The 18689-nt window shown below is 50.1% G+C and overlaps 1 protein-coding gene across 3 annotated transcripts; it reads left to right on the plus strand.

Annotated features, from left to right (window-relative positions):
• The first annotated feature begins 7397 nt into the window (after positions 1-7397).
• On the plus strand, positions 7398-16736 carry fkbp8 (FKBP prolyl isomerase 8). Of its 3 annotated transcripts, none has more exons than XM_088622009.1 (9): positions 7398-7538; positions 8523-8826; positions 9794-9963; positions 10919-11007; positions 11383-11606; positions 12449-12621; positions 13112-13189; positions 15219-15353; positions 15855-16736. In XM_088622009.1, the coding sequence occupies exons 2-9, from the start codon at positions 8547-8549 to the stop codon at positions 15939-15941; spliced, it is 1236 nt and encodes a 411-aa protein (XP_088478135.1). In that variant the 5' UTR covers positions 7398-7538; positions 8523-8546; the 3' UTR covers positions 15942-16736. The 3 variants fall into 3 exon arrangements, with proteins under 3 accessions (XP_088478135.1, XP_088478136.1, XP_088478137.1); XM_088622010.1 differs by lacking the exon at positions 7398-7538 and adding an exon at positions 7695-8217; XM_088622011.1 differs by lacking the exon at positions 7398-7538 and adding an exon at positions 8272-8399.
• The last annotated feature ends 1953 nt before the right edge of the window (positions 16737-18689 follow it).

Genomic DNA, 18689 nt, shown 5'->3' on the forward strand with positions numbered 1-18689 from the left:
TGGTGACACTGTTAGGGCACATATTCAGGCTGGATCGCCAGAGCCGAATGACTCCTGGACCAGATTCCTGAAGCACGTCCAGCCTGTGCTGCTCCCAGAGTGACTCCAGAGCTCTGGTAACAGAGGGGGACCCCCAATGATCGCTGGCTTTCCGGAGGGAGACTGTTGCATTTCATACCGCTGCCCCTGTCTGGGAATCGCCCTGGCTTCTCCACTGATGTTTTATTGTGCGCGTCTAGGCTGGATAAACTTGAGCGCCCCAGACCTAGACGTGACGCAGGCCCTCTCTGGCATTGGTGTTCAATCATCGCTATGGATGTCTTCAGTTTTTTCCTTGCTGTCGCTGCTGTATCCTGTCCAGCGCACACATGCAAGTATCTCCTGCCGCCTGCTGGTTCCAGGAGGAACTGCACCCCACACCTTCCCAGGGAAGGGTTGATCTTTTAGACAAGGCATGTGGACACTGACAGCTGAGCCTGTTCCAGTGCTCAGTTCCAGCCAGTAGCCACAGCTTCTCCTCAATTCAATTAACCGCACCTGTACTCAGGGGTGCACAGCTCCAGTCCTGGAATATCACAGTATCTGCTGGTTTTCATGACTACTCAGCTCTTAATAACCTAGCTGAGATGATCACCCACGTAACTGGACCAGTTTAATACTTTTCTACAGCAATTGTACCTCTCCCCTTGATCAGTATGTCGGTGTTATTAATGTTACTGTGTCTCAGCACTGGTCTCTAGTTCGGGGATGGACAGCCCAGGCCCTGGAGGGTCAAAGTGTCAGCAGGTCTTCAGTCCAACCCAGCTCTTAACGAGCTCAATCAGCTCGTAAGTGGCTTAATGGCACCAATCTAACAGCTTCTCCCAGCTCTTCAGGTGCTACAGCTTTGAAGAGACCTAGAAAACCTTCAGACACACTGACCCTCCAGGACCAGGACTGGACACCCTGCAAACACACTGACCCCTCCAGGACCAGGACTGGACACCCTGCAAACACACTGACCCCCAGGACCAGGACTGGACACCCTGCAGACACACTGACCCCTCCAGGACCAGGACTGGACACCCTGCAAACACACTGACCCCTCCAGGACCAGGACTGGACACCCTGCAAACACACTGACCCCAAGGACCAGGACTGGACACCCTGCAGACACACTGACCCCTCCAGGACCAGGACTGGACACCCTGCAAACACACTGACCCCAAGGACCAGGACTGGACACCCTGCAGACACACTGACCCCTCCCGAACCAGGACTGGACACCCTGCAGACACACTGACCCCTCCAAGACCAGGACTGGACACCCTCTCTCTCAATGATAAATGACTGTACAACGCATCGATTTAGAACAAATATTCTTTGTACAGCCTCGCCTGCTTACTCTAATAGGCTGTCAGGCAATCCTGTCTGCTGTCAGAGACATGCTGGGGTATGTTTCTGTCGCTCAAAGGATTTTAACTCCCGAAACACTTGTACAGCAGACTGATAAAAAAAAGTGCATAAAAACCTGAAAATACATGTTTTGCTTTTTTATTTTAGGGCAGACTGAATCAATACTACGTACAGGACAATTAGGAATAAAACAACCCCTGGTGCCTGTATTCTCTGCAGAACTGAGGTGTGACAAACAAAGTGCCTTAATCTTAATAATAATTAAGTGCCAAATATACCTTATGAACCAGATGCTCTTGTTGTGAGAGCGAAGAAAAAATCCTCATAAATGAGTGTTAACACCTATAGTGATATAACACCTGGTATAACAATGCTCTAGGTGAATACTGCCACATTTTGACTTTCTGATATAATCAGGATAGATATGAGCTAAGCGCTGTTTAAACACTCCAAAGGAAAATTGAAACAACCAAGAAACATCTCCTCCTAAAACAAGATGTACTTAGAAACTGCGGCAACCAATTCCGAACAGCATTGCGAGCTCAAGCACAGTGTTGACAGCGCAGAGCTTGCACTGCCTGTGGGTCTGGTCACGTCCACCTGAGGGGCAGCCTCCTTAACTGCGCTTAAGGCAAAGCCTGGAGAGGACAGGGGCATGGTGGACAGATGGCAAAAATGTCCCTGATTGGACCTCAGAGACGGGAACTGCCCTGCAATCATGGCAGCTTCTCGGAACAGGTGTGGAACCCCAGCGACTTGGTCAATCGGCTGGAGATTCCAGGGGCATGTACAGAGCCCCAGGTCAGAGGTCAGAGACTTGGGCCTTTTTCAGTCTGGACCTTTACAGGACTGTGATCCTACCAATGCATCAGTTACTGGATTGGTTTAATGTAGCCCAGGTGCTGCCACTTGTCAATTTAGGGATTAAACATTTGCTGGAACAAGAGCTAGAAACGGAACAGAATAGCAAAGACTGCCCCCTACTGGTCTCGCGGCTCACAGCAGTGGCTGAAATGCAAGTGCCCTTCACTCCAGAGGCCCCTAGGAGGAAGCAGGTGACCATGGAGCTGTGATTCCTTTCTCTTGCAAATCTTTTTATTATAACTCTCTTCAATCAGTTCTCACGGTCGTCTGAGAAAGATAATCTTAGATTCAGCTTAGAGTCAGCTAATTGATTGAGGACTTGTCCAGATCAGAGTCCAGATGGAAGAATGCAGCAGTGGTCTATCCCTGGCCGGTAATCATGCAGACCAGGATTACAAAGAATTTATTTCAGATTCTGAGCGGACATCCCAAGGGTTGTGCACGAAACCTCCTGACAGTCCGCCCCTGCTGGGGTTCTGTTTCACCTGAGCTGTCAATTACGAAGCTGAACTTATCATTCGCCTCTTTCAACCTTTCAAAATTGCTTTTCGGTCTTCAACTTATGAGATTCGTGGATTTCTTTCTATCACCTTTTCACTGAGCGAACTTGCAACCTGTGAGTAATGATATGGTGAAAACAATTAAGTCAATCAGATCAAGCCCTGACTGGCTCGATTAACTTAGTAGGCTCACCTTCACGAAAATGCACTGACCTCTCACCCTGCTGGCCCTTGGTTCTGATCTATAGGGTCCATTTAATCAGCCTACTGTAGACACCCTGCGGAGATAATCCTCCCCAGGCCTTTAGTGTAGAAATCGCTCTGTTCTGCCTCCTTTGTGCATGCATGGGCTGTTCTGCTTGTTAATAGGTGTGCATAGTACAACATGAGGTGGTGTGCTGCATTTACCAATGAAACACCTTTCCTTCCTTAACAGATAAGACACCTTTAAGCAAGCAGTTTTAACAAACAAGAGAGAAACCTGGGGGCTTAAGCAGTGCAGATCCTATTAGAAACATTGTCTCTCTTGTACCTCCTCCAGCAGCCCAGGAGTGATGTCGAGCAGTGATTTTTAAGATTAGGGGAAAGGGAGAGTGAGTGTGTGTGTGAGTGTGTGTGTGAGTGTGTGTGTGTGTGGGTGAGCAACAGTTTGTGATATTTATTGACCAGTGCCATTAGTGTTACACCAGGCTGAAGGCTCAGACAAGAAATCAATAAGCAGGATTATTAGTGTGAACTAAAAAGTTACATACAATTTAGCAAGTTGACACTAATACCGGGGCTTGTTAACCACTCAGGCTGTGCACAGAGCCAGCCAACCTTGATATGCACAGCCTGCAGCGACCTGCCCCGCTGGGAAAACGCAGATAGATGAGGGAGCCACTTAGCATTCTGTGCCGATCAACCTGGTGCACACAACAGCCCCAATTACACAAAAACACAGCTCATCCCGAGCTTCCTCTTTTGCATGGCGGAAGGGCAGGAATGTGCAGCTCCTCCTGGTTTTTGGGAGGGAATCCGGAATGCGAGATTGTTGCAGAAGTTATAGGTCCATTTGAGGGTGCTTGCTAGAGCCTCCTGGATCCAGATTAACTTAGGCAGGGGGAGGAGAGGAAGAGAGACCAAAATACATAAGAAACTAAAACTCTGATCGCATGTTTTGCCAATGGCGGTGCTCTTAAGCTTCCGGTGCAGGTGAAGTCCTACAGCGGGCCGCAAGGCACAGGTGTGGTTGAGATCATGTTGAGATGCTTTTTGCATCTTTCTGACTTACAGCCTTCTGCGGCTCTTACCGTTTGCAAGGGCCCCTGCTGCATTTAAAAGCGGCTGAGATCAGCCCCGCGGGGCCTTGGGTAAACGTCCGTTCCTCGTCTTTCACAACTGCACTCACGCACGGGACAGTCTGCAGAAAAGTGCGTGCCTCCATTCAATGAGTTGGCACTGAGGCCGACATTAGCTGATGCTTGGCTCACATCATGGCACGCACCTCCCCTCCCTGGCTTGACCTACCCTGAGCTGTCCGTGCAGAACTCCCAGATGCCAGTCAGGATCTACATGTGAACACCTCAGGAGAGTTCAGGAAGAAGCCTTGGGCCCTGGGGATTTGAGTCTGGCCCAGGAGGACTGCAGTGCGTTGGGTCTTCTTAGTCACATTAAGACCAGAGGAAATGGGTAACACCGATCTGTTGAAGACTTCAGGAAACCTAAACCACCTGCTGTATCGAGGCTCTCAGGGGCTGTTTGATTGAAGTGCAGCCTCAACCTGACAATAGCAATTCAATTCCATTTCCTAGGCTGCAGGGCCTCAATGTCTCTGATACTCCAATTGCAGCAATGCTGGGTGTGCACTCTTATCTGTGTAGTGCTCCTTAAACCCATCCCCACGGCTGTTGTGATTCAACCAAAGTGAAAGCACACAATCCGTGCGCATTGCAGTGGGTGTAGCTGAGGGCTGAGCACTGTGGGCCCTGGCTGGTCAGAGTACATCATGGCTCTAACAAAGAGTCCAGGTGATAATAATAATAATAATAATAATAATAATAATAATAATAATAATAATAATAATAATAATAATAATAATAATAATAATTGCTTACACTTATATAGCGCTTTTTCTGGACACTCCACTCAAAGCGCTTTACAGGTAATGGGGATCCCCTCCACACCCACCAGTGTGCAGCCCCACCTGGATGATGCGACAGCAGCCATAGTGCGCCAGAACGCTCACCACACATCAGCTCTCAGTGGGGAGGAGAGCAGAGTGATGAAGCCAGTTCATAGAGGGGGAATTATTAGGAAGCCATGATTGGTAAGGGCCAATGGGAAATTTGGCCAGGACGCCGGGGTAACACCCCTACTCTTTTGGAGAAACGTCCTGGGATTTTTAATGACCACAGAGAGTCAGGACCTCAGTCTCATGTCTCATCCGAAGGACGGCGCCTGTTTACAGTAGTGTCCCCGTCACTATACTGGGGCATTAGGACCCACATGGAACGCAGGGTGAGCGCCCCCTGCTGGCCCCACTAACACCTCTTCCAGCAGCAGCCTCAGCTTTCCCAGGAGTCTCCTCTCCAGGTACTGACCAGGCTCACACCTGCTTAGCTTCAGTGGGTTGCCAGTTGTGAGTTGCAGGGTGATATGGCTGCTGGCTATCCAAGAGAGCAGCAAGAGTGGCTTGGTTGCTAAAACAGCTGTCTCACAGTGTTGGGTCCTGGGTTCCACTCTGAACAGAAGGGGCCTTCTGTGTGGAGTCTGCATCTTCACTCCACATGCCCGTGGCTTTCCTCCCAGAGCTCCCGGTTCATCTTACCTCACAAGGCTGAGCTAGTAAAAACAGCTGGTGTGTATACATTGTGCCTGTGTGCACTGCGATGCACTGGCCTCCTATCCAGGGTGGGGCCCTGCCTGGTGCTCCATATTGCTGTGATCTTTACCAAGATTAAGCAGTTTTCTCTGAATGATGGATAGAAAACTTACCTGGAACAATATCTTCTCTTCCTCTCGGTATCCCCTGTATCACCTTAACTTGTGGAGCGGTCTTTGGCAGAGACAGAGTCTGAGCTGCCCTCCCCAGGAATCTGCTTCTTCTGCACTGTGGTGGTTGAGGAGGAGCTCATCTGAGGAATTCTCCTCGTGTGTTACCTGTGGGGGAAAGACTGTCTGTATCACCTGGACAATATTCACACCTTCTGCTGGAGGGCTGTCGGGTCTTCTGATCGCTATTCCACTCTGGACTCTTGACCACTTAATTGGAATCTGTTGTTCCCTCAACTGGTCTTCATTCCCAATGTTTTCAGCTCTTAACTCATTGGGGATTATTAAATTACCTAAAAAACCTGGTGGAGTGCAGACTTCCGGAACCTGGAGAGATTGTCACTCTATATCAGACATCACTCTTGATCAAAGCTCGGGTCAATGGGTCTCTCGATCAGTTCTCAACCTCAATGGTAACTGCCTATAATTCAAACCTTTTAGGTTTGGTGGATAACATATATTTTGGGCTGGACTGACTTCGGCAAAACTCAGACCTTTCACAGCTCATGTTAAGGGCTCCGTAAATGGTACAGGAATTCGTATCCACTCCTACTTGCATAAATCAGGGTAAAGTTGAGGGCCGGAACAAGGAGCTCTTTGGTTCAGAGTGTGCCTGGGATCTCATATGTAGGGGGCTCTCACCCTGAGGTCTGGTCCTAATGCCCCAGTATAGTGACAGGGACATATACTATAAAACAAGGCACTGTCCTTTGGATGAGACGTAAAACCGAGGTCCTGACTGGTCCAGAGGTTTCTCAAAAAGAGTAGGGGTGTAACCCAGGCGTCCTGGCCACTTTCCCATTGGCCTTTACCCATCATGGCCTCCTAATAATCCCCATCTCTGAACTGGCTCCATCACTCTGCTCTCCTCCCCACTGAGAGCTGGTGTGTGGGGAGCGTTCTGGCGCACTATGGCTGCTGTTGCATCATCCATCATCCATCATGTAAAGCGCTTTGAGTGGAGTGTCCAGAAAAGCCCTATATAAGTGTAAGCAACTATTATTATTATTATTATTATTATTATTATTATTATTATTATTATTATTAATTATTATTAACAACAACAATTATTTGTTATTTATAATTATGATTAAAACTCCAATTCTCTCTAAGTTCTTTATGTATACGAGAGAATCCGTTTCTCGTTCTGCATAATAGGGTTTTGAAGTAAAAAAGCATTTGTTTAAATATTACAAAAAACATTATCCACTGTTGGAGTGCAGTTTCAATAGAATAAAACCAGACTACGTCTAAAGAGAACATTGCATCCGTATCATAACAGCTTCATAGGAAAAGTCATTTCATGAATATATTCCACCAACTTTTAAGAAGATTTCAAACCATGCAATGACAGAGTTGTGTTATGACTGCAAGAATCGTAGCGTAATTGCTTTCATTTTCACCCCACTAAGATGGCGCTGTAATTTACACGGGAGGATCACGCGTCACTCTAATCTCTGTTCATCTCTACGAGTGCGCGAGAGGGAACCGCCTCTACTTCCGGAGAGACTAGCGGCGGGACCATCTGTGCCCGGATGACTGAACTCTATGGTCTGAAAATGAGTGACAGCGGAACAGACCAATAGTAAAATGGAGTGAGGAGTAGAAGCCAATAGAATCGTGCGATGGGCGGGGTTAAAGTGTTCTGCGATTGCTTGGCGACCAAGGTCCAAGGTGACCAGGAAGAAATATGAAAGCTTAATTTTGATGGCGTCACGGCGTTGTATGAATTCATAACGTTGCAAGGTAAGGACGGTTCGCTTTGCTAACGACCCTATTCTGACTAGGAGAAACTCCTGCGACGCGTGTGAGAGAAACTGCAGCTTGGAGCTTTACACTTTGCCCTGACGCGTACTCATCACCTATCACCTCAGGCCAAATGACGCGATAAAGTCGCTTTTATTTAAAAAAAAACTTAGTCTCCGTATCTTGAAGCGCAGCTGATGCACTCCTTTGTGTTCAGTTTAGGCACTTGTCCCACGTGTGGTTTAGGGCCGGCTAGGAAGTGTACTAGTTGTATTCGTTTCATATTTCAGACTTCCATGACGTTTCTGCTCCCGTTTGCAGCGTTAAAATGTTTGCGTCAGTCATTTAAACTTTGTTTTGGTTCCGCTGAGAAAATGTGTGGGTAACTCGATTTATTTTTCTTATCTGGCGGTGGGTCCTCTACAGCGGCGATCGCAAGATTATTAATTTGGACTTCAGATGTTCGATTAGATTATATCACAACCCGCTTGCCCAGATGAGGATGAGCAGCAACTGCTCTGTTTCCTATAGGCTGTGTTCTGGTCGAATAAATCCGCAGCAGATCCCCCCCCAAAACGACTTTTCTTGTTGATCGATAAATGGTCTGAGTGCGAAACGCATCCCGACACCACCTGGATGTGGATCTCACAGCCCGAGACGGGATCAGATCGTACAACAGGTTGCACCGCCGGGCGGGGGGAGAGAGGGGTAGGCGGGTAGATCCGTGTTTTGTATTACGTTTGCGATTTCGCAGCCGATCCAAAAGGGCCTTCGCAGACACGTCCGTCGCTCCTGGCTCTATTAGCAACGTTACTTGCTTTTATTCAACAGGGCGATTTAACTACAGCATTCACGGAGCAGGTACCTAACTCTTAGGGAGGACGTGACTGGGAGGTCGGGTCATCTGGGGGCTGCAGTCGATGGGTTTCGTGTCTCCGGGTGGTGTCTGTTTTGGGTGGTCAGTGTCATTTCGCCTCTCCCCAGTTCGCCGTGCTCTGAAGCGCAGATATGGCGGCCGTGGGGGACGCGCAGGAGGCGGCCGGCGGCGGGGCCGAGTCTCCGGGCCGGCTGCGGCGCACCTCCCTGCTGGACGGCGGCGAGGACTTCGAGATGCTGAATGACGAGGAGGAGGAGGACGATGATGATGATGGGGATCTTCCTCCTCTGGAAGACACCGCTGCAGGGAAGAAGGCGGCTGTTCGGAAGGAAGGGGAGGACGGGACTGGGAGTGAGCAGAGCCCTGCGACTGAGCACTCCTCGGAGGGAGAGGAGTGGCTGGATGTCTTGGGTAATAAAAATAATAATAATAATATTTCCTCACACTTATACAGCTCTTCTGGACACTCCACTCAAAGCTCTGTACAGGTAACGGGGATCCCCTCCACACCCACCAGGGTGTACCCCCACCTGGATGATGCACCAGTCCGCTCCCCCACACACCAGCTCTCAGTGGGGAGGAGAGCAGAGTGATGGAGCCAGTTCAGAGAGGGGGATTATTAGGAGGCCATGATGGGTAAAGGCCAATGGGAAATTTGGTCAGGATGCCAGGGTAACACCCCTACTCTGGGATTTTTAATGACCACAGAGAGTCAGGACCTCAGTTTTACGTCTCATCCAAAGGATGGCACCTTTTTGCTGTATAGTGTCCTACTGTACTGGGGCGTTAGGACCCACACAGACTGCAGGGTGAGCACCCCCTACTGGCCCCGCTAACACCTCTTCCAGCAGCAGCCTCAGCTTTCCCAGGAGTCTCCCCTCCAGGTACTGGCCAGGGCTGCCAGCTGGGAGCTGCGGGGTGACAGAGCTGCTGGTCGAAGGGAATGGTGATGTTCTGTTACCTCATGTTCATGCTTTTCCTTTATAACCAACTTCAGTATTTCATCCAGAGGAGGGTGGATCCCTGTTTTTCCTTGGATGTAAGAGGTTTTGGCTCCGGTGTCCTCCCACCGTCCAAAGACATACTGGTGGGTTAGTTGGCTTCTGGGAAAATTGGCCCTGGTGTGAGTGTGTGTGTGCGCCCTTTGATGGCCTGGCGTCCCGTCCAGGGTGTACCCTGCCTTGTGCTGTTGCTTGCTGGGATAGGCTCTGGCTCCCTGCATTGGATGAAGTGGTTAGAAAATGGATGGATGAGTGAGCTTTGGTGGGGGGGTGTGTCTGCTTTTCATTCTGATCATCCCCCGGTCCAGCACCTCTTCCTTCTCCCCTTCCCTTCCTGTGTTCCGGGGACTGACCTCCTTCCCGCGCTCTCTCCGCAGGGAACGGGCAGCTGAGGAAGAAGGTGCTGGCGGCTGGCAGGGGCCCGGACAGCCGGCCCAGGAAGGGCCAGACAGTGAGGGTCCGGCTGAAGGCCTCGCTGCAGGACGGCTCCCTGGTGCAGGAGGAGCCCAGCCTGGATTTCACGCTCGGAGACGGCGACGTCATCCAGGTGGGGGGGTGGGGGGGTGGGGGGGCGGCTGGCCTCGTGTCCGCTTGCTTCCTGAGCTGCACCTCCGAAAGAGCATTTCGGGGTCCTTTCTTTCCAGTGAGCGTGTTTTCTGTCTGACCCTTTCATTGCGGTCAGAGAATCTGCCCCCAGGAAACAATGGGACCCGAATGTTTTTCCTCACGCAAAAAAAGGAACTGCAGTGCTATTTTTATATTTCAGGGTTAGAAAGAATTGGCATTCGTGAGGGCACTTCAAACCACAATGAAAGTAAAATGTACACAGTAACTTATAACAAAATAGATTAAATTTCCAGGTATGCGCAGCTCCATGTTCTGTGATTCAGAACGAGGCAACAAAACCTAGGGTGACGAGAAGCAGCCCTGTTTCATTGTAAACCAGCAGGCTTGTGAATACACCTCTTTTAATCCAGCTGAAGTATTTCTCTTGACTTCAGGACAGTTTTGCCAACAAATGCTGCTCGTTAACTTTGCCTGCAGATCACGTTGCAATATCTTTGTAATGAAATGTCTGTTGCGCCACCTGTGTTTGTTCACTCGTACATCAGTCATTCCATTAATCATCAATTGCGCTTCACGTCACAGTTCTTGGGGACTTTCACTCTCCCCCGTAGGGAGACCTGGGGTTTGTGACAACATGACGTCCTGCAGGACTTTCCCAGATTTCCCGATTGTGAGCTTCACTCAGGACGCGTCACATTTTGCGGCACCGTCGATTAATTTAATGTGTTGCCGAAATTTAATAACCGGTCTGAGAAATTGGGACTGCAGTTTCCCTTTAATACCACAAACACAAAAGAAGGATTTGCCACGAAAAAGGAAGATCTCGCCCTCGCTGTGAGCGCCTGTGTAATCTGACCTTTGGCATGCCCAAGTCAGACAGGCGGCTCTGTGCACGAACTCATGACACTCACCGCCTTGCTGTTCTCATTCCGCAGGCGCTGGACCTGGCAGTGCAGCTCATGGAACTGGAAGAGAAGGCCCTGATCTGTTCAGACGCGAAGTACGCTTATGGGACCTTAGGAAAGTAAGTGAAACTTTGAAGGAAATGGGTAGGTTCTGCAGGGTTTTGTGAGCTGATCGAATGACTTCAGCTGGTCACTGGGTCATGACGGTGGAGTTGTAGCCTGTAAAGACCCAGGCAAGTGTGACCTGGAGATAGGGTTCCTTCTCCCGGAGCTTTTTCCCAGGAATGCTTCCGTAATGGAAATGTTCAAGAACAGGGCCTTCCGGACTTGAGCACTGAATGGCTTTGGCTGGTGTGGGAGGGGAATTGGAAATGGCAAATTCTGGATTAAAGTGGGAAGGAGACCGGATCCTCTCGGCTTCCCGGAGCTCCAGTGCACAAGCAAGTGAATGGCTGTGGTCTGGCTGGTGTGTGACCCCCCCTCCCCCCCCGCAGCGAGAGTGACCCGGCCGTGCCCCCGGCCGCCGCACTGAGCCTGGAGGTGCAGCTGCTGGAGGCCAGCGACGCGCCCGACCTGGAGCTGCTCCCCCCCCGCGAGAAGATCGCCCTGGCGGACCGCAAGCGGGCGCGCGGCAACGCCTGCTACCAGCGCGGGGACTACGTCTTCGCCGTCAACTCCTACGGCATCGCGCTGCAGATCACGGAATCCGGCTCCGGAGGTGCGCCGGCGCTCCGGGCGGCTCGCGGGGTTCGGAGCTTTTCTCTCGGGGGACGTACGGAGGGGCGTTGCTGCCATCGAGGGGGAAAAATCATGTGCTGTCTTGGGATTCCGAGGAAGTACGTTCTTGTGTACTTGATGTGAAAATCGTGCTGCAGCACGATCGTCGTACTGTAGCTCTGTCACCCTGCAGCTCACTCCCGGAGCCTGGTCAGTACCTGGAGGGGAGACTCCTGGGAAAGCTGAGGCTGCTGCTGGAAGAGGTGTTAGTGGGGCCAGCAGGGGGCGCTCACCCTGCAGTCTGTGTGGGTCCTAATGCCACAGTATAGTGACGGGGGACACTGTACTGTAAAAAGACGCCGTCCTTCCGATGAGACTTAAAACCGAGGTCCTGACTCTCTGTGGTCATTAAATATTCCAAGGTTGTTTCTCGAAAAGAGTAGGGCTGTTACCCTGGTGTCCTGGCCAAATTTCCCATTGGCCTTTACCAATCATGGCCTCCTAATAATCCCCATCTCTGAACTGGCTTCATCACTCTGCTCTCTTCCCTGCTGAGAGCTGGTGTGTGGGGAGCGGACTGGAATATATACAGTATATGAAATATTTATTTTCTTTAATGGCAGCAACGCGCTTCCTTAGGGTACATCATTTCCACTCACAAAATTGGCAATATAGCTTCTGTGTGTGGCCCATCGAATGAGCGTTTACTACTGTAAGTGATTGTAGAGCAAAGTAGCTGCTGGCAGTGAGTAGCAGCGTGTCCGCGGGGCGACGGGGGCCGTGCGCTCCGTGCCGCTGCGGGCAGGCGTGTGTGTGACCGGCGCCGCTGTGCTTGTGCGGCAGTGGGCATCACCGCGCAGGAGGAGGAGGAGCTGCTGGACGTGAAGGTCAAGTGCCTGAACAACATGGCGGCGGCGCAGCTGAAGCTGGAGCACCACGAGGCGGCCCTGCGCTCCTGCGTGTCCGTCCTGGCGCACCAGCCCGACAACATCAAGGCCCTCTTCAGGAAAGGCAAGGTGAGGGCGGCCCGGTATCCCAGAGTCCGCAGCGGGGCCCCCGCTGTGTGCCAGCGGTCAGGCGAACGGGCCGCGAGCCCCCAGCCGCCACCCAGACATCCCCCACGCAGTGGGTCCAGCGGCTTTTACAGGGCTTGAAAAGCTGATCTCGCTGAAGGAGTCAGGTGAAAGCCCCTGTCCCACCTGTGACCTCCCCAGTGGAGGGTCTCTGTCTGTTTACCTGCTCTTTGGGTGGACCTGGGGGGTGGTTCTCCCTTGGGACCTGTATGGGGGTTCTCCAGCCATCGCTGGTGTTGTCCAGCAGGGGTCTGGTGTGACCATGGGGTTGTGGAGAAGTGTCTGTGTGTCTGTGTGTCTGTGTGTCTGTGTGTCTGTGTGTCTGTGTGTCTGTGTGTCTGTGGGGGGGTTCTTATTGTGTCTTTTGCAAACCTCTCAACACTCCTTTTTCCTGGGTCTGGAATCGTCTCCTCCTCTCCGGCCGCGTCTCCAGGTCCTGGCTCTGCAAGGAGAGTACGCTGAAGCCATCAGGATTCTGAAGAGAGCGCTGAAGCTGGAGCCCACCAACAAGGTACTGCCCCCTGCTGGGTGGCGCGTGCTCTCTGGGAGGGGGTTGTGAGAGATCAGTGCTGCAGGTGACATCTCCAAGGGCCGGCATGACCTCTCCGGCTCTAGAAACCCACCCACGCCTCGTGTGCAGTTTTGTGTCACCGTTTTGCATTTGCAGATTCGGAACAATTCAACCCCTTTACTGTATTTCTGATACCGGAAAAATAGGGAGGTCTCTTAGGTTAAACCCGCACTGATGGCAGATGGCTCAGCAGACTGCACTTGTAATGTTTAGCAGACTGAGGATACAATGATGAGCTCGTGGATAGGTCACTGGGCAATCACAGGGTCATTTGATCTTTAGTACTGCAGCCCGGAGTGCAGCTATCAGGCTAAGATAGTTTTATAAGGTAAGATCACTTTATTGGACAGTTTCTTGCATTAGGAATTTGTCTTTTCACAGACTGCAGCTTGCTCTCCATAAGACACACAGACAGGGAGAGAAGCTGGGGGTCAGAGCGCAGGGTCAGCCATTTATACGGCGCCCCTGGAACAGTTGGGGTTAAGGGCCTTGCTCAGGGGCCCAATTGAGTAGGATTTCCCTGCCAGCTGTGGGATTTGAACCAGCAACCTTCCAGCCACAGGCGCAGATCCTGAGCCACAGAGGGGTGAAATGTGTAGGGAAATAACACTCAATAGGTTGGTGTGCGGTTCTTTAAAATGTCCACCAGGTGGCGCCAGTGAAGTTTGACGGAAGGTCATGAAACCCAGCCTGCACGCTCAGCCGGATCCGATTTCTTGTTGTTGCTCAAAATAGGCTGTCCCCTGGCACACGTGTCACATTGCACAAGCTGTTACTCCACTACTTATGCGAGGGGGGCTGTGAGGTTCCCTGTGTAAACAAGCTGGGACCACGGTACTGTTTCACAGGGCCTGGTCTGCATCTGACCCGTCTCTGCCTGAGCACAGGGTGGTGATGTTTTACTTGGCATTTGTGCATCTGAGACTTTTATTGGTGTTGCTAAGGTGTTTAATACAGCTTCCAAGAAGCTGTGGTCATGCTGCACAGTTGGGATCTTACAATAACAGATGGTTTAATTACCAGTTTTTCAGCCCAGCTGAACATTCCCACAGTGCAGTTGTAAAAGTGAAAAGGTGTCGAGAGTGCACATTACAGTAGGTTAAGGGCAGGTATGTCATTCTTAGTCATTATTGGTCACATTCTTAATGCAGCAAAGAAAGACTATGCACCTGTTCATTGTTTGATACGTGACGGATGTTTTTATGCCACGCCGCCGTTTGTTACGCATGCTGCAAACAAGCTTATGTTAATTGATTTACACACTGCAAGAAAATAGCCGCAGTTGAGTCCTGATCTCATGCCTGTGAGGAGGATTTTCTCCCAGAGTTAACAGCAGCTGGGGGAGAAAAAAAACAAGCAGTGCCGCTACAGTCTGACCTGCCCTTAGTCATTATCTGGTTGCATATATTGAGAGGGGCGCTGCCAGCTTACATGGTGCCCATGCCAGTGCTGTAAGTGCCCCTTTTCCACTGGTGCACCTGACCCCAGATGGCCATGACCACTGTGGATGCTGCACATTGGTGGTGGTGGAGGGGATCCCCATTAAGTGTAAAGTGTTTTGAGTGGAGTGTCCAGAAAAGCGCTATATAAGTGTAAGCAATTATTATTATGACCACGCCCTTCTCCTGGTGTTACTTTCGCACATGCTCAGTAGGTTTGTGCGGCTGACTCCATACCCCCCATACCTCCGTTTCTGAAACATTGAAAAGAAGCAATGACTTTTCTAAATGATCTGGCATTACTCCTCGTGAGTATTCTCATACTGCCGTACAGCTTATCTAAAGGAAGTGGCATGATCTTGTCTTGTAACGAGACAGCAGCCTTTGGTGTGAATTAATTCCCACTGGCGGCGCTGCGACCCCTGGTCTACCCAGTGAGCCAGTGGTCTGGTCCTCTGCGTGTTCCTGTACGAGTGCACAGCAGTGAAACCCACCTCCTGACCCCCTGCGCCCGCGTCTCCTCCCCCCAGACTATCCACGCGGAGCTGTCCAAGATCGTGAAGAGGCACTCGGAGCAGAAGGGGGTGGAGCAGGCCCTGTACAAGAAGATGCTGGGAAATCCCACGAACGCCGCCGTGCAGAAACCTGCTGCCAAATCCCCATGGGTGAGCAGGAGAACGACGACAGCAGTGGGGTGACCCCGAATTCTTAACTCGTCTTAAGCTTGGCACCGATTTGCACCGTCCAGTCGGTGGGGGCCCAGATCAGATCAGTACTTCAGAGCGGCATGAAAAATGTGGGCAGCAGGGTGGTCTGCTGGACTTTCAAGAGATTCCAGTTTTTGCCCCTTCGGTTTCCAATGCAGGGGCACCAATCTGGGCGACTTGAGAGCTGATGGTACTTGCAGAGCAGCTCTTCAGTCCCTGGGGGCAGCCAGCAAAGATTTGTCTTGCAATATGCAAGAAACTTGCAATATTGCAGACTGAGCCCTTAATTCAACACCTGATCCCTGGATTTTGAACTAAGAAATTCTAATGAACTGGCTGTATCCATAACAACCGGGACAGCTGAGCAGCAGCCCCGAACATCCAGGTGTGGAGATGTTTGTGTTTTTTTTTTATCGGCAAACTCTTGCAAATCTCTTCCGTTTCTTTTTCCTTCCCCAGAGCATTAACTGGAAATGGCTGTTCGGCGCCACGGCTGTTGCCATAGGAGGCGTGGCCTTGTCTGTGGTCATCGCAGCCAGAAATTAAACGGATTGAGGTGCACTCCCACCCCCCTCCGGCCCCCCAAAATAACAGGGATTCTGCAGCTGAGGACTTGGCACTGCTGCACCCTCTCTGCCTTCTCTGCAAAAGCCACTAGGATTGATGGTACAATATTCCTCTTTGTTAGAGAGGTGGGATGCAAAAGACTGATTTCTCCTCTTTGCTGTTCTCCTCTCCTCAGTGTGTCACAGGCAAACCAGATCATAAGCTGTGTGGGGGAAAAAAAAGTTTAAAGAAATAGATGTATGAGCAGTGATGACCGTTAAAAAGTGTATATATGCAGAACATATTCCAGGTCTCCAAAATGTATAGCTGCTTCTTATGTGTGGTGCTTATTTAATTTTCTTAAGTAAAGTGATAATTGAGCAAAACTGACCAAAGTACAAACCGGTTCTCTTTCGATTACTTAGCATTCCAGCTACATCGTCGGCTTCTGATACTTAGTCTCCTTTGTTTTCTACGTGCAGTACCTGGAGGGAGGATTTTAAACTTCACTCTGTATTTTCTGTGGTTCTTTCTCTTTTTGTTTTCGATGGTTGTCCGGTCTGTTCAGTCTTGTCCTTCCTTGCACAGGTTACATTGATGGAAGGTCTGAGTGGCACGGGAAGAGCTGCACCATGTTGTACTTTTGTTCAGCTTTCTTGGATGCAAACTTAATCTTAGATCTTAGCCAAAATGAGACACTAAAGGTTTGGTAGATGTGCCATTCTTTGAGTGACCAGCTGGGGATAACATGGAGCAAGTTTGGTTATAAACATACTGGTTTTTGATTCCTGTAAATGGAGCTTGTTGATGTGTGTTGTTTTTTTGGGGGGGGGCAGTTCATGTCACACCTCTGCTTTCCATAACATGTCTCGGTGGTACCCTGCACGTTCGTCAGGACTTTCCAACATGCAAATATCCGCCACCTGGAACTTTTGAAACATACATGAATGATGTGAACTCTGTCTGTGAGTGGTTTTCACTGAATAGACATCGTTTCCAAAGTTTGCGTGTCGGATGCATGTGGAGCTTCTCCGTTTGGTGACATCTGCTTCGCTGCTTTCCGAAGATCACCGTCGGTCGAGGTGACAGCGGTCTGAGCTCTCGCTCACCTGGGGCTCGAGTGGATGAGCCGATCCGGTCCGATCTCTCTCATGCTGTCGGCACCAGGCTGGAAGGAGGTAACCTCAAGCACGGGCAGTGCTGGCACCAGACAGCCTCCCTTTCACCTCCAGGCAAAGAGACCTGCCCCTCATTCATGAACTGAACCTCTAAGAAACGGGGTCCCATGCTGATCTACTGATTTTCTTTTACTGATGGTTTTAGGGAACATTTTCTCATACTGGGTTGACCGCCATCCCGTTTAGAAAGAGACAGGAAAGATAGCAGCGGGCAGACATACACTTTGTCGAGTGTTTAGAAACCTGGTGTCTAAAAACACACAGAATTTGTGAAATTTTAAGCACTTTAAAAAAGCTGCAGAAGAACAAGTGATAACTGTAACCGCAAGCGTTTTCAGGACTTCCAGGTGCGTTCTGTTGTTTTTGAAATATGACAGGGTAGCAATGTGAAAGGGACAATTTATGAAATGGATGTCGGTTATAAGGACTTAATTGAGTCTTCAGTAATGTGAATTAATCCATCGTTATAATTCTTTTGGCTTTTGTTTTTATGGCCATGGAGGCTACTGGGAGCCGTTTCAAAAACTAAACTGCAAATACTGCTTCAAGTATTTCTATATTAAAAGTGCTACAAAAAAGTCTTGCTGCACCGGTAGGGAATATAATATCCCTGACAGGTTAGCAAACAACCATGGTAATAGTTGCAATTTTCACATTAGGTCCTCTCACTTTGAGCTTTATAGTCAGAGAAGAAGAAACTCTAGACAGTATTGAAATTGTGTTGTCCTGGTTAATCATACCTGCAGCATTTGGATTTCATTGGCTAAACAGTTTTTCAGCTATAGGTTGATCAATTTCAATTGGGAGACCTCCTGGGAAAAGCCAAGGTTGCTCCTGGAAGAGGTGTTAGTGGGGCCAGCAGGGGGCACTCACCCTGCAGTCCATGTGGGTCCTAATGCCCCAGTATAGCGACGGGGACACTATACTGTAAACGGGCGCCGTCCTTTGGATGAGATGTAAAACCGAGGTCCTGACTCTCTGTGGTCATTAAAAATCCCAGGGCGTTTCTCGAGAAGAGAAGGGGTGTTACCCCGGTGTCCTGGCCAAATTTCCCCCTGGCCACTACCTCCTAATAATCCCCATCTCTGAACTGGCTTCATCACTCTGCTCTCCTCCCCACTGAGAGCTGGTGTGTGGTGAGCGTTCTGGTGCACTATGGCTGCCGTCGCATCATCTAGGTGGGGCTGCACACTGGTGGGTGTGGAGGGGATCCCCATCACCTGGAAAGCGCTTTGAGTGGAGTGTCCAGAAAAGCGCTATATAAGTGTAAGCAATTATTATATTATTATGTCTCTGGCACACTTGCAAAGTCTGAAGCCAGAATATGGTAAAAGAACAATTGCTTATAGGCATTAGAGGCTCCTGTGCTTGGAAACTCAAAAATATAATTCTGGGATCTTTAGGTGGGTTGGCTGGATCTGTAGATGAGATGATTAATGCTCTTTAAGCAGCACATTTCCTGCAGCTGCCTTATAATTGAATTATGGGCTTTGTGCACTCCTGAAACTCACATCCTCCTGCCACAGCATCCATAGCTGTGTATTGCAAGGAGGGGCTTGCAAGAAAATGT

The sequence above is a fragment of the Lepisosteus platostomus genome, chromosome 27 (genome assembly GCF_059453375.1).
Source record: "Lepisosteus platostomus isolate fLepPlt1 chromosome 27, fLepPlt1.hap1, whole genome shotgun sequence".
NCBI classification, from domain to species: Eukaryota; Metazoa; Chordata; class Actinopteri; order Semionotiformes; family Lepisosteidae; genus Lepisosteus; species Lepisosteus platostomus.